Consider the following 14,855-nt stretch of genomic DNA (forward strand, 5'->3'; position numbering starts at 1 on the left):
CTACTGAAACTGCCCTATGCCCTCTCCTCATACCCCCATCAGTGAACCACCCTACTGAAACTGCCCTCTGCCCTCTCCTCATACCCCCATCAGTGAACCACCCTACTGAAACTGCCCTCTGCCCTCTCCTCATACCCCCATCAGTGAACCACCCTACTGAAACTGCCCTCTGCCCTCTCCTCATACCCCCATCAGTGAACCACCCTACTGAAACTGCCCTCTCCTCATACCCCCATCAATGAACCACACTACTGAAACTGCCCTCTGCCCTCTCCTCATTAGCATGCCAACATCATCTAATTTTGATGATACTGCCGCAGAGTAACATTTACAAGACAGCTGGCTATCAAGCAATAGCCAAGACAAGCACCAAGTTTTCACAGTGCTGTTTTCAAACATCATTAGCAGCGTTCTCGGCACCCCCATTTTCAGCTGCTTATTTTCTAGTTGTATACTAAAAAATCTGCTGCTGATTTTTTTTCTTGTCATGTTATCCTATACATGATAATGTTAATTTAACATGTTAAATGTTCAATTTATTTTAACATGTACACATTTATATTTATTCAATCAATTAAGAGAAATTTTTCATTCAAGAATTTCACCATTAAAATTACTTTTAAACTATAAAAGATCAGTCATGCATCAAATACTGAATTCCACTGTATGCAGGATGCTGTGGCGTTGTGCATTTAGGCTTGGTGTGAACCGCAATATTGCCCAACCGTGCAGCCATGGCGCCATTTGTTCACATGACTCCGCCTCTTCTAAATTGAAGCAAAGGTCACACTGACACAGCATCCCCCGACACACAGTAACAAAATCCTGGGCCCGCATTCCATTCCTGTGGAGAACGCAACATTCCGAAGGCCTTTTGGACTGACCAGTCCAAAAAGTCTGACCAGTCTTCTGGAAGTACAGAAGGGTCTTCCAATTTCAGCAGGCCTTCTGTAACATGGCATAGTGAGTAACCATTCTGATACAAGACCTAAAACATGTCATCAAAATGTTTTATGAGCTACTCTGTGATAATGGAAATTAGATCTGCATGCATCACCTAAGCTCTTGTATTTAGGTTACTGATGCTTAGAAGATTGTGTATTGGCAATATCTACTGTCTGCATATTTGTCAAGTCACTCTGCACAAGAGCATGTGATAACTGAATGAAAGTGAATTTAATTTCACTTTCACTTTAATTCACTAAGTGAGCAGCTGTTTGAAACAACCAGTGACCATTACAATTGTTGCAAATAAAAAAATTCACAACCTAAATACGACATTTAATGGAAATTTACTTTGCAAGCAAAAAGAAACATGGGACTGTAAAAATTTTCTAACATTAGTCCACTAATTGTTAGAATTCCCTCGCCTAAGAAACTTAATTAAATGTGTTGCACAACGTATCCTAAATGTCTTTCATCGACAAAAGGAAACTGACACTGATGTGTAGAGTTTGTCATGGTACAAACTGGGTGGTCCTTAACTCACCTAGCTTATAGGTGAGTACATACAGCACCGTCCATGTGGTCCCGGGGACCGCCATCAGCTTCCTCCAAACTCTCCAGGGTCTCGCTGCTTCCCTGGAGCCCCTCCGGGTATCGCTGGGCGTGCGGCCGGGCTCACCGTCCAGCACTGGGGCGCCCCACACGAACAGCGCCACCCCGGCGTACACGCACGCCAGCAGCGTGAACATCCATCCCCAGCCTGCCACGTCGATGACGGCCAGGAGCCCCCCGCCGGCGAACACCGACCCGGCCTTATAGCCCACCACCTGCGCGGTGTTGCCCAGGCCGAGTTCGTCCTGCCCCCGCAGCAGGCGCACGGCCGCTCCGTCCGCCGCGATGTCCTGCACCGACGCCAGCGCGTTCATGGCCAGGAGGCAGGCCGCCACGCCCGCGTACTGCGTCTCGGGCGAGAGGGTGCCGCCCGCCAGGCAGGCCAGGGCCAGGCCGGCCACCGTGGCCACGAGCCAGCAGCGCTTGGTGCCCGTCCGGTCCACCAGAGGGGCCCAAAGCACCTTAAGCACCCAGGGCAAATAGAGCACTTTGGTGAGGCTGATGCGGGTGAGGGAGTGGCCAGCGCCCCGCAGGTACACGGGGAGCAGCGAGGACTGCAGGCCGTACGGGATGCCCTGGACAAAGTACAGCAGCCCCAAGAACACCAGCTTGTCGTTCATCGCGGCGGGAACCAGAGAGTAAACGGAGGACAGAGCTCATCTCATGGTCCTTTCTGGACAAAAGAAAACCCACAGAACAAAATTAATTAAATAAATAGATAGCTAGAGATAGATAGATAAATAAATAAATAAAAACAAACAAATAAATAAATGCTTTAGCTAGCTAGCTAGGGTGTGAACCTGAAGGTGGCTAACCGGGCTAGCTTTTTATTTCAGTCACGTCTCTCAGTTTCCCACTGAGCTGTCAGCATTTCTCCTACATCGGCTACTGAAGAAACAGAAAGCAGAACGAAAAACAGAAAGAACAGCCGCGGATACGACCGCTACCTGCTAAGGCCAACGCGACTGCCCCACACCGGCACGCCAAATGTTTCTTAGCAAGCTTGCTAGGGTTTACTTCTGAACAACACACCCACTGACTGTATTTACTGACACTGCAGACGTTAAACGTATTTGCTGAATGCTGCTTAAACCCAAGCGACAAGATTTTATGCGTTTTATTCACCCTCCTCCCGATGCGGAAGTCTCCTCCTAGCGTGTTGTTCCAGACCTCGGCACGTCCGTGGGTGACCACGTGACGACCCTCTGGACCAATCAGCGTTTTCGGGTAGAAGAAACTTTTCTGGTTTATTGTACACCAGATCAAATATGTCTAATTAAATATTAGAATATTACCTAATTGAATATTAGAATATTGATTGAAATATACGGTCATAGCTGGCCATCAGGGAAAAAATCATCCACAAGGCATTAGTTTTGAGATATCTCTGCTCAAGGTATGTTTTTCATATCTTTCGAATGTTTGTTTTATAAAAAAAAAATTGAAAATGTATAAAAATATTTTATTGCAAAAGTAGTTTATTTGGATGATATCTGAATCCAGAAAATAATTAAAATGTTGGTTTCATCACAATGGACAGCTTTCTCACATATCTCTCTAGGAATTTGGACAGTATATCCAGACAGATGATGCCTAATAGAATAAAGACATGAATTTAATCATCAAAGAGTCACAGTGCTGTGATAATTACACATTTGAGAATGTGTAATTTGAGAATGAGTTTTTTGAAAGATGGTAGAGAAGTACAGGTGTGCAGGGATTCCAGAGTTTAGGACCTGCTCTGCTACAGCCCGTCACCCATGGTGTAGGACCAGAAGGGAGGCTCAGTGGGTCTCAGAAGACCAGAGTGTGAAGACATGGTGTATAGAAGTGAAAGCAGGAGGATGGGAAGAAGGTGCCAGACCACGCTAGACCTTAAGCACTTGGAGAAGTACTGTAGCGCAGATGTGTGAGTGTGGGTTTCTATGGACTGGTGTAGGAAAGGGCCCTCACAGCTGAGTTCTGCATATGCTTGGAAGTAAGGAGCCCATAAAGGACTGTAAAATGTTGGAAGATTCCAGTCTAGTAGTAATAAATGTATGGAGAAGGGTCTGAGTTACAGAAGACCCTAGCACTTGGAAATCACATTTTGCAGTGATTCTTAGGTTTTTTTTTTTATCTATTCAGTTTCTACCTATATTCATTATATTTTTAAAAGGTATGTGTTTTTTAAAAATATATAGGTGGCTTTTATAGTTCACTGGCTGCATACAGTATAAATTTGAGCTTTTGATCATTCCCAGGGATACATGGTGAGAAAGCAGACACAGTCTCTGCTGCATGCCAAATTCTTTCATATTTTCTGTTATGGGGAGTATCCAGATGTCATCCTGGACCAAAACCATGTTTGCAACAACAATTTTACACAACCATCTCTTTCCTAAAATAAACCCAAACATGAATAAATATGATTGTGCTTTGTTCGACTTCAGGTAGCAGTAGCTCAGCTTCTGAAGGCTTTTTTGCCTCTACTGTACAGTAAGCAAACAGGGCGTTCTCTGCATTCTTACTGATTTCAGCAGGCAAGAATGTAACCAAGCATAGGATGCTAGCCCTTTCATTAAGGCAAGACCCTGCCGTTAAAGCTCTGGTCTCATCTGACAGCCATTTCACACTGCCTACTTCTTTAGATTAAATTAAGTGCTGAAATTCTTAAAATGGTGTTTCTGAAACCATTTACTCATGCAAATGAACCAAAAAAAGGCACCAAAATGTCAATTTTATTAATGTCATCACAAACATCTTGACATAGTTCCTTCGTTAGTTCTGTCACTTAGTAAACCTAGTAAAGATTTCCATCGTTTATCGTGAACAGATGCGTAGCATAGAGTTTTACTGGTCACTTCCAACCAGAGCCAGCAGGATCCTCTCGTAGTCCCCTTTAGTTTCATCCTAAAAGGACAGATCAAAGGATCAAGCCAAGAAAATAATGTCTTGGCAACAAACAGGGTTGACTTACAATGGAACTGTGCTCCATTTGAACTACTGGCTGTTTTTACTTGTGGTATTTATGCAACTACCATTTGCAGTCGTGTTTCCAAACATACCAGAATGTCTTTGTAGAGGGTCTTGCCATACATTTTCTTGTACTCTTGTTTGATCTGCACCAGGTCCAGCTCCGAGCGACTGACAATGATACGGGTCAGAATCTTGGCTTTATAGCCAGAACCCTACAAAACAAACACGCGACAATATACCCTGTGCAGCAAGAGGAGATGAACAAAACTCTGAAGCACACATAGCCGCAGGTGTTTACCTTCATTGCCAGGTTGAGTTTTTCAGCAAAAAATGCAGGTTTGCTTCCAACACATTTCACTAGTAGATACACAAAGACAAGTTGATGAAACAAATGCAGCTACAGAATACACAAAGTAATTAAACCAGTGTGTCAGAAGCTTAAATTTGGGCTGCCATGGGATGTTGTGGCATATTGTTTTACAACAGGATTTTTGTCCTACACAAAAACTCAACCCTACAAAATAAAAGGTCACGCTCATTGTGCATGTCAGGTTTCCATTGTTCTTCAGCAGAGAGGGGTGTAGAGCTCAGAACCGTCGCTGTAACGTTTAGCATGCAACTAATGCAATCTGACTTCTGATCAGCACCCACGCGCTCCGTCGCCGATAAGTGCCGACACATTCCAAAAACGCCGTGTCGGATCGTGCTCCGCATGGAGCCACCCCACGTCATCGCTCGCATGCCTTCAGCTACCGGAGTCAAACATGGCAAGGGAACGCAAAGACAAGGATGGAGGATGACCTTGTGTGAACTTCTGCACAAACGCAGATACGAGAGGGTGTGGATGTTTCACTCATCACTTTTAGCAGACCATGAGTAGCTTCCAAAGAGATGATCAGTGATGAAATATCCAGCAGGCTGCAATGGCTGCGTCACATTATATTACTAATGAACAACAACACTCAACAGCAGGGCAGAGCCAAAACTTACCAATAGCAATTAGGCAGTTCTCAATGTCTCCCTTCAGCTCCAGGTCAATTGCTTTTGCCATGTCCACCTTGCTGTATTTGGAATATAGCTGAAACACTGCAGGACAGACAGATGTGCCGAGAAAGAAGGTGGGGTTGTTTTAAAAAAAAGTTTTTCAAAGAAATTTCAATTTCAGACTGTGGGTCCTCCATCATCTGCAGTATATACATTTGCACTTCACAACAGGCAGCTGTTGAAGAACTTGAGAAGGATCAGCTTTAGACAGGTTATTGTTCAATTAGTTCCAGTCAGAACAGAAGAGGGTCCCGTCCCGCAGCGGTGGAGCACTGTAGCTGTGCTTAATCAGGGTGATTAGGACTGTACCTTTCCTGAGGTGAGGAACACTCCTGCTGGTGAGAAGGTCAATGAACACAGCGCAGTCAGTGCCCTTCCTCTTCTCCCCCGCTTCATACAATGCCTTGTTGGGCAAAGAGAAAAATGTGACACACTGCACCCCCCCACCCCCCCACCCCCACACACACTGCACCACACACACACTGCACCCACCCTGGCATCCTTGTCAGCCAGATCTTCTTGCACAACCTTGTCTTCGCTTCTGGTAGCCTGCAGGACAAGAAAATGGACTATAGGCTCCAGCAAACGCTACGCCCACGTGTGCATGCTTGTGTGCAGCCCTGAGCCAACCTTGCTGAGGGCCAGAAGGGCGTTCCTGAAGTCTCCACTCGTGTCGCTCTTTATGTCATTCTCCAGCTCACTCTTGAACTCTGGGGGGGGGGGGGGGGGGGGATGTTTACACCTGGAAGTGGCAATCCGTGGAGATCAAGCACCATTTCGCAAATAACATCCAAACTGCTGCTCATTGAAGCATGCACTTTTTGAAATAGTCCTTCGCCCGACTGTTATCCTGACAATTTTGGGACATTTCTGCCTATATAAAGAGAGGTCAGGGTTCTCTCAAACAAACTACATCAAGCGATATTACATTTACTCATTTATAATAGAACGAACACTATAGTTCATCTTCGGAATTTGACGTTGCAAAGGTTTGCCGTATAGGGTCACAATCAGACTAGAACTTTAGGTTAGTCACACTTTGGAAATGTGATCGGGGAAAGGAGATCATGATTCTTGGCTCATGAGCCAACTCCCAATGAATTCACAGTACACGTACAGCTACTGGCACAGCTGGGGCTCAAACCTACTTAAGCCTCTTCAATCAATGCACCTGCAGCTCAAGCTTACCATCCTTGTAGGCCATCTTAATATCTTTGATTTCCCTGTTGGATCTGGTGACCAGGATCTCAACTAGGGTATCCTCATCCGTGCCCAAGCCCTAAAGGGAGGGAGTGTGACAGATGAAGCGAGATCAGGACTGCATGTGCTAGGAGATCGACACACGAGATCACGAGTGCATCTGCACACCCAGACTCCTCCCTCAGCACCAGTGAAGGACCATACGCACTCTTAAACAGCAAGATTAAAGCACCACAAGCTGCTACACCTCCCAGTCCAAAACAAGATTTCGAACTGGGGGGTGGGGGGGGGGTAGTTTGCAGCAGTGGCACAGATACAACACATCACCTTCATGGCCAGTTTGAGCTGCTGGGCGTCGTACTGAGCAGGGGTCCTCAGCAGTCCGAGGACCACATCTTCTAGCTCTCCTTGCAGGGCTGACTTTAGAGCTCCCTCCAGGGACTGCACACAGGGAAGCAGATGCCTATTCGTTGTGGCTGAAGTTTAGCTTGTTTCATGTTTGTGTGTGTGTGGTGTGTGTGCGTGTGTGTGTGTGTGCGTGTGCGTGTGTGCATGTGCGCAGAGGTGCATGCGGGTGTGTTACCCATGCGTTAATCAGAGACATCTCAATGACTCAGACATTTTGATGCCATGATAAGTGAAAGTGGACGAGGGTGTGGCGCATGGGCCATTCCTGACACTACATGCTCACCACCCTCTTAGATTTACCGAAACACACAAGCAGGCAAGCGGAACGGCTTCTCTGTGAGCAGTTACAGACGGCTCAGTGACGTGGCTCTGAGCCAGCGGGTTTAAGAGGACCCACCTTGCCGGTGGCCTGCTGATACGCAGCCTTGATCTGCTGCCGCTGAATGTTGCTCCTCTTCACGAGCACCTCAATGATCGTGGGCTCGTCCACACCTGAGAGACATAGCCAGCACTGCATTCAAGACCACCAATAAAATAAAACACCAGCTACAGGAAAACACGAGGCAGACAAATGTACAGAGATGAGAATAAACAACGGTGCCTTGGATTTGAAGACAAAAGCGTTTTGTCTCTGGGTCTGTGATTTGTTGGGTTTTGGGTGAACAGGTTTGTTACATCAGCACTTACCCTTCACTTTAATGGCTTTGTCCAGGACAGCAGCATCTCCGCTAGGACTGAACTGAGCATGTGGTGTTACAGTGCCCTGAACACCCTACACACAGGCAAAAATCATTCAATTGCTACCCACAAACACCTTAAATCGTCATTCAAAAGCACCCCTGGCCCCTTACGGGCACCACAAAATTTGGAACCCTATACACATGTGGTGATCTCAATCAAGCACTCAGTGAAAACAAGAGACAACAGTGTGTGGTAACTCTACAGCTAACATGTCTTACAATGGTAAGAGATGCACGTAGTTAGGTCATCATTTCTTCTTCCAAAAGGCATGACTGGTTAAACTGGGAGGAGAGTGCATGCTTAACTCTGACTCATAGCTCGCTAAATGTGTGTTAGACTTACTCATACTGCCCGAGTTTCCTTCCCTCTTATTTTCTCTTCTACCTTCCCAGCCCATTTACACCCCCCCCCCCCCCCTTCTGTCAAGTCACTCTCTCTTTCGCTCCCTCGTTACCACCCACGCCGCCCCCTCTCAGTTTTTCCATTGACTGGAGAAGAAAAAAAAAAGAAAAAAAAAATATCTAGAAGAAAAGTGGGTGTTGTTTTTTTTGTGTTTCTTTAGCAGCCCTTAACCAAACTTACTGCGTCTTCAGTCGACGAGATAAATACGGTCTTCTGCAGGAGCTGTTCGATGAGGGACATTTTCGATGAATCTACAAAAATAAAACGTTATTTTTTTCCTATCTATTTAAATTTTAACTCAGAAACCACACAGTCACAAACATATCGCAAATTCGAAATCTGGAAGTTGTAAAAAGTGACCATCTAGGAAACATAGCTAAACCTGACAGCCTGTTGCTGTTACATAAAGATGTTTCCTTAAGGAATTACATCCAAAATCAGGCACCAGATGACTCATTTCTTATGAACGCAGCATCCTGCAGGATTACGGTTCTGTAGTCCGCTGTTCTAAACCTCTTAATCCCAAATCCGAAATTAGAACATAACGATTTTGCAAAAATAATAAATCCAATTACTACTACTACTACTACTACTACTACAACATGCATCCAGAATCCGCTTTACCTGCCCATGGTTATGGGACACTAACTTTGTAAAGATTCTTTCATGCTCATATTATCGTCGTACTAGAAATGTTCATTAAAACCTACTTACTCATAGTATTATTATAAAGACATTATAGTTTTAACGATCTGTCACCATGCCACTATTAAAAATACGGAAGCAGTGACCACACCTAATTCGAGGAGACAGGAAAAAGTCTGAATTGTTCATAGAAACGTTGCGAAAGATTTTTTAAAAAGGTTTTGCTGATACATTTTCGCGCAAAGTGTCCATAAAGTGCAAGTGCTAGCGCGTCCAACAAAAGTACAAAGTGATGAGGAAAAAAAGCTTTCAGAGAGACAAAGTCCATAGGATGCCTGGAGCTGGACAAATGTGATGTCTTAACTTACCGAGATTTCTCCTGACAGTCGACGGAATCGCAGAGGAGTGCAGACACTCGCTCTTATATACGCTGCTATTACATGTGTTACGACTTTTTTTGTTGCCTGCACGATTTTGTTCATGGGCGTGGTTATGAGTCAATGGTCCACAGGAATCCAGGAACCAGAAAAGTCGTAACCGAGGCGAATCTCTGGTTTGCTGATTCAAATGGGGAAAAAATGTTTCGACATTTATAGATGTCGACATTTTTTTCGTTTTAAAGGATGATGTTAGCTTTTATTATGCAAGAAACAGACCTGAATCTGTGGGAACTGTTGTCTATCTATATCTATGTCTATCTGTCTGTCTGCCTATCTAATCATCCATGCCAGCTTTGATTTATTGTTGACCCCCATTCCTCTGAACCGGCATTCCACTGGACCCAATTACCTTAGATATGTCTGTGTTAAAGCAAACAAACAATCCCAAAACCTTCCGGTGTGTATGTTTTATAGTTTGCCTATATTTTAAATGAAGGTAGGACTGTGTTATAGGTTCTGCCCTTCACGTGACCTTATACGTTGTTGCATATCGATCTCACGCAATGGTGCTAAAGCATATTCCTATTGTTTCACCTAGACGCATTTCTGAGCTGCATTCTAGCCTGTATTGTGAATGTTCTTCAGGCAACCAAGGCGGTTATACGGCCTGAAATACTGGTTGGGTAAAACACTGCAGCCACATATTTAAGAATAGCACACTCTGTTAGGAGGGTCAGAACCCTGTAACATCACACTGCTGGCACCTTGGTGATGAAATTATGAGGTGGTTTCCTGTACATTGATTAAGCTTTGTATTAAACTGCAGTGTCAATTATGAATCACCACTGGAAACTAATTTTAGTCTAAAATAGCAAGGGGTGCTGAAAGATCTAATGCAGTGTCAGATCTGATGGGCAGTGCCAGATCTGATGGGCAGTGCCAGATCTGATGGGCAGTGTCAGTTCTGCATAGTGCTTTCCCTGCTCTGCCATAACTTAATGCTGCTCTTGAAGAGATGGACAGAGCCTGTTTTCAAACATGACCTTTGCCCTAAGGGAGTCTTGGCTTGAGACCACGATCTCTGGTTAAGAGGAAGAGGAGAAACTGAACTCAGATTGAGTTTGGAAACACTGTGGTGGATCCCTGAGTTGCTAACAGAGTAGCTGTAACCTCTTGTATTAGGTAATTCTGCTGTACAAACTGTATCTCTAGGCAAGCATGACAAACGTAGAGTACTGAGCCACTTATACTGAAGCCAAAGTGTAACGCAGGAGACAAAGCAATGAAATGAGGGTGTGGTCTTGAAAAGAGCCAAGGAAATAAGACAGCACTATATGGACACTGTTTGCCCTAATTATGGATCACGTTAACTAATCCCTAATCATAAACCACATAAACTAATCCCGTTCAGATTCGCTTGGCTCCTTGCAGAGTCACCAGGCACAACGTTGACGCCGACGTCTCGTCTCCACATTAACAAGGTTTTTGCAGCATTGCTATTACACTGGACTGTCAGCATGGCTTCACTGCTATGTCATCTTTTCAACATCGCTATAACGCTGGTTGACCTTAGTGCTTCTATGACACTGGGTTCTCCTCGGTGTTGCTAAATGTTGCTGTGACACTGGATCTGAAGCCTTCTTATTTCAAAGTTTGCATATGCAAATGTTTAAATGTTGTATCAGGAACCTCTTAATGTGTGCATTTACATATGCATTACATTTACATATGCATTACACTGTTTTCTTCTATTATTACCATTATTGTCTGGAGGAGAGTGAACCTTTTCTGTCTTAAATAACCATGCATCTAATGCCAAGTAAATTATAGCGTAATGAAGGCATAATGTGCAAAGGGCAGGAGAGGGTCAGTCGGCTAAGTTGCTGACCAGAGAAAGAAGCTGCTAACGTTAACCAGAAGCAGAGCCAGAAGTGATGCTTGCAGTGAGGGTACGAGACGCGAGTGTGGTCAAGGATACTCTTTCCTCTCCAGAAATGAACGCAGCACAGTGGCTAGTGATAAACAAAGAAAAACAGCAAAAGAAAACTTTTTAAAAAGGCAGCGGTCACAACTTGGAGTGCGGCGCCGGGAAACAGATGTTGACATGTTTCAGGCACAGCATAAGCGAGCAATGTGCAACAGTTGAGTGAGCTACCCGTGGGCTTTATAAAGAGAGTACTAAAGAAGAGAAACCAGGCTCAAGTGCATGTGATCTATAGTCAAGTGACTGGGAGCAGGGCAGGTGCTGTGTGTGCGTGTGTGTGTGTGTGTGTGTGTGTGTGTGTGGCAGTGTGTGTGTGTGTGAGTGTGTGTGTGTGTGTGTGTGTGTGTGTGTGTGTGTGTGTGGCAGTGCGTGTGTGTGTGAGTGAGTGTGTGTGTGTCTGTGTGTATGAATGTGTGTGTGTGTGTGAGTGAGTGAGTGTGTGTGTGTGTGTATGTGTGTGTGAGTGAGTGTGTGTGTGTCTGTGTGTGTGTGTGAGTGTGTGTGTGTGTGTGTGTGGCAGTGCGTGTGTGTGTGTGGCAGTGTGTGTGTGTCTGTGTGTATGAATGTGTGTGTGTGTGTGTGTATGTGTGTGTGAATGAGTGTGTGTGTGTGTGTGTGTGTGTGTATGTGTGTGTGAGTGAGTGTGTGTGTGTGTGTGTGTGTGTGTGTGTGTGTGTGTGTCCCTCCCTCTGCATGACCAGCATACCATGACACAATGCAGCATGTCACATCTACTCTGCGACACTCACTATTTCATACCAGACATAACTCACTGCGGTTACCTGCACGTGCAGGACCAAAATGAAAAATATTCCCACAGTGGCAATGAGAATGAACATTACGGCACTCCCATGGGAATCTATTAACACAGTGCATGACTCATGTCTTTTGAGCAACGTTACATACAGTGGTGTGACAGTAAAAAAGTGTTCGCCCCCTTTCTGACATCTTTATTTTTTTGCATGTTTGTCACACTTAAATGTTTCAGATCACCAAAAAAATGTAAATATTAGACAAAGGTAACACAAATAAACACAAAATGCAGTTTTTAAATGAAGGTTTTTATTATTAAAACATAAATGTATTATTATTTATTTTATTATTTATTATTAAAACATAAATTAACTGTGGTTTATCACATCTTTGGAAAGCTGAGTTCAATTTCTATAGCCACACCCAGGCCTGATTACTGCCACACCTGTTCTCAATCAAGAAATCACTTAAATAGGACCTGCTTGACAAAGTGAAGTAGACCAAAAGATCCTCAAAAGTTAGATGCCATACTGCAATCCAAAGAAATTCAGGAACAAATGAGATACAAAGTAATTGAGATCTATCAGTCTGGAAAAGGTTATAAAGCCATTTCTAAAGCTTTGGGACTCCAGTGAACCACAGTAAGAGCTATTGTCCACAAATGGCAGAAACATAGAACAGTGGTGAACCTTCCCAGGAGTGGCCAGCTGACCAAAATTATCCCAAGAGTGCAGCGACGACCCATCCAAGTGGTCACAAAAGACCCCCCAACAACATCCAAAAAACTGCAGGCCTCATTTGCCTCAGTTAAGGTCAGTGTTCATGACGCCACCATAAGAAAGAGACGGGGCAAAAATGACCTGCATAGCAGAGTTCCAAGATGAAAACCACTGCTGAGCAAAAAACATAAAAGCTCATCTCAGTTTTGCCAGAAAACAACATCTTGATGGTCCCAAAGACTTTTGGGAAAATACTCTATGGACTAACGAGACAAAAGTTCAACTTTTTGGAAGGTGTATGTCCCATTACATCTGGTGTAAAATTAACACAGCATTTCAGAAAAGGAACATCATACCAACAGTAAAATATTGTGGTGGTAGTGTGATGGTCTGGGGCTGTTTTGCTGCTTCAGGACCTGGAAGACTTGCTGTGGTAAATGGAACCATGAATTCTGCGATCTACCAAAAAATCCTGAAGGAGAATGTCTGGCCATTTGTTCATGACCTCAAGCTGAAGCACACTTGGGTTCTGCAGCAGGACAATGACCCAAAACACACCAGCAAGTCTACCTCTGAATGGCTTAAGAAAATCAAAATGAAGACTTTGGAGTGGCCTAGTCAAGGTCCTGACCTGAATCTGATTGAGATGCTGTGGCATGACCTTATAAAGGCGGTCCATGCTCGAAAACCCTCCAATGTGGTCTAATTACAACAATTCTGAAAAGATTAGTGAGCCAAAATTCCTCCATAGCGCTGTAAAAGATTCATTGCCAGTTATTGCAAATGCTTGTTTGCAGTTGTTGCTGCTAAGGGTGGCCCAACAAGTTATTAGGTTTAGTGGGCAATCACTTTTTCACACAGGGCCATGTAGGTTTGGATTTTTTTTTTCCCCCTTAAAAATAAAAAAAATTATTTAAAAACTGCATTTTTTGTTTACTTGTTTACTTACTTGTTTTTTTGTTTTATCTTTGTCTAATATTTAAATTTGTTTGATCTGAAACATTTAAGTGTGACAAGCATGCAAAAAAATAAGATATCAGGAAGGGGGCAAATACTTTTTCACACCACTGCATTTCAGATCTTAAATACTTACCTTTTCATTCAACACTATTCTACTTTCTCTCCTTGAGATTTTTCCTTTCTTCTTTTTCCTCTTTCCCTGAGTTCTTTGTGAAATGACCTTTGATACAAGAAAGTCTCTATTTAAATGCAACAATCAAACAAACTTTATAGATAAAGAAATAAACAGATAAATAAATTAAACAATTTCAGCTTCTGTTCTGGTGAGTTTTATTATATTCTTCAAAACTAGAATTACTGAGGCTTATTTAGTTCAGATTAGTTTAGAGAAGTTCTGTTTAGCCTAGACCCATCTCGAGGTTTGGATCAGTACTGCTGAATATATCAGGCTAATTTCTGCTTTGATTAGGCTTATGGCACTATAGACTGCGTGATACAGCAAGAATGCATGATTCTGTATCATTTCTGGGTTGAAACGATTGCTTTGCTACATACAGCACATGGCAAAACAACCAAAAACATCCAACCACTATTCTTCATTGGGAGACATTATACACATTATTACAGCAAAAATGTCTTGATCCTGATTTTGATTAGGTAATTTACCTAATTAGATTTCCATAGTAAATTGTGTTGTCTTTAAGTTTACAAGTGGCATTTGGAAGATATCCATAATATCACTAGCGATACCAGAACTCTGAGTCCCGAAAAACATAATCACGTTACTCACAAACCTCCGTGGTCAGAGCATGTTTTCAGACTGATTCTCATCACAACATGACCTTTGCCCTAAGGGAGTCTTGGCTTGAGACCACGATCTCTGGTTAAGAGGAAGAGGAGAAACTGAGCTAAGATTGAGTTTGGAAACACTGTGGTGGATCCCTGAATTGCTAACAGAGTAGCTGTAATCTCTTGTATTAGGTAATTCTGCTGTACAAACTGTATCTCTAGGCAAGCATGACAAACATAGAGTACTGAGCCACTTATACTGAAGCCAAAGTGTAACGCGGGAGACAAAGCAATGAAATGAGGGTGTGGTCTTGA

General features: G+C 43.6%; 2 protein-coding genes across 7 annotated transcripts in view; both read right to left on the minus strand.

Moving 5' to 3' along the window:
• slc33a2 (solute carrier family 33 member 2) overlaps positions 1–2,835 on the minus strand; it is a 28,777-nt gene extending 25,942 nt beyond the window's left edge. The window contains exons 1-2 of one of the 4 annotated variants that reach the window (XM_081710465.1): positions 2,505–2,835; positions 1,490–2,230 (exon numbers count right to left, since the gene is read on the minus strand). In XM_081710465.1, the coding sequence (XP_081566591.1) occupies positions 1,490–2,177 (688 nt within the window). In that variant the 5' untranslated portion in view covers positions 2,178–2,230; positions 2,505–2,835. Of the gene's footprint in view, positions 1–1,489; positions 2,231–2,372 lie in introns of all 4 variants that reach the window. The other 3 variants (XM_081710459.1, XM_035526366.2, XM_081710463.1) reach the window with 3 other exon arrangements.
• Positions 2,836–4,259: 1,424 nt separating this feature from the next.
• On the minus strand, positions 4,260–9,419 carry anxa1a (annexin A1a). 3 transcript variants are annotated; one of them, XM_027027903.3, is made up of 13 exons: positions 9,324–9,419; positions 8,491–8,561; positions 7,855–7,939; positions 7,565–7,659; positions 7,087–7,200; positions 6,748–6,838; positions 6,190–6,269; positions 6,052–6,108; positions 5,869–5,962; positions 5,506–5,601; positions 4,814–4,872; positions 4,605–4,727; positions 4,260–4,449 (listed from the first exon to the last, which is right to left on the minus strand). In XM_027027903.3, the coding sequence occupies exons 2-13, from the start codon at positions 8,548–8,550 to the stop codon at positions 4,390–4,392; spliced, it is 1,014 nt and encodes a 337-aa protein (XP_026883704.3). In that variant the 5' UTR covers positions 8,551–8,561; positions 9,324–9,419; the 3' UTR covers positions 4,260–4,389. The 3 variants fall into 3 exon arrangements, with proteins under 3 accessions (XP_026883704.3, XP_026883702.3, XP_026883703.3); XM_027027901.3 differs by lacking the exon at positions 9,324–9,419 and adding an exon at positions 9,107–9,269; XM_027027902.3 differs by lacking the exon at positions 9,324–9,419 and adding an exon at positions 9,025–9,045.
• Positions 9,420–14,855: the final 5,436 nt, after the last annotated feature.

This window comes from Electrophorus electricus, chromosome 1, assembly GCF_041902795.1.
Source record: "Electrophorus electricus isolate QZ-2024a chromosome 1, ASM4190279v1, whole genome shotgun sequence".
In the NCBI taxonomy this organism is placed as follows: domain Eukaryota; kingdom Metazoa; phylum Chordata; class Actinopteri; order Gymnotiformes; family Gymnotidae; genus Electrophorus; species Electrophorus electricus.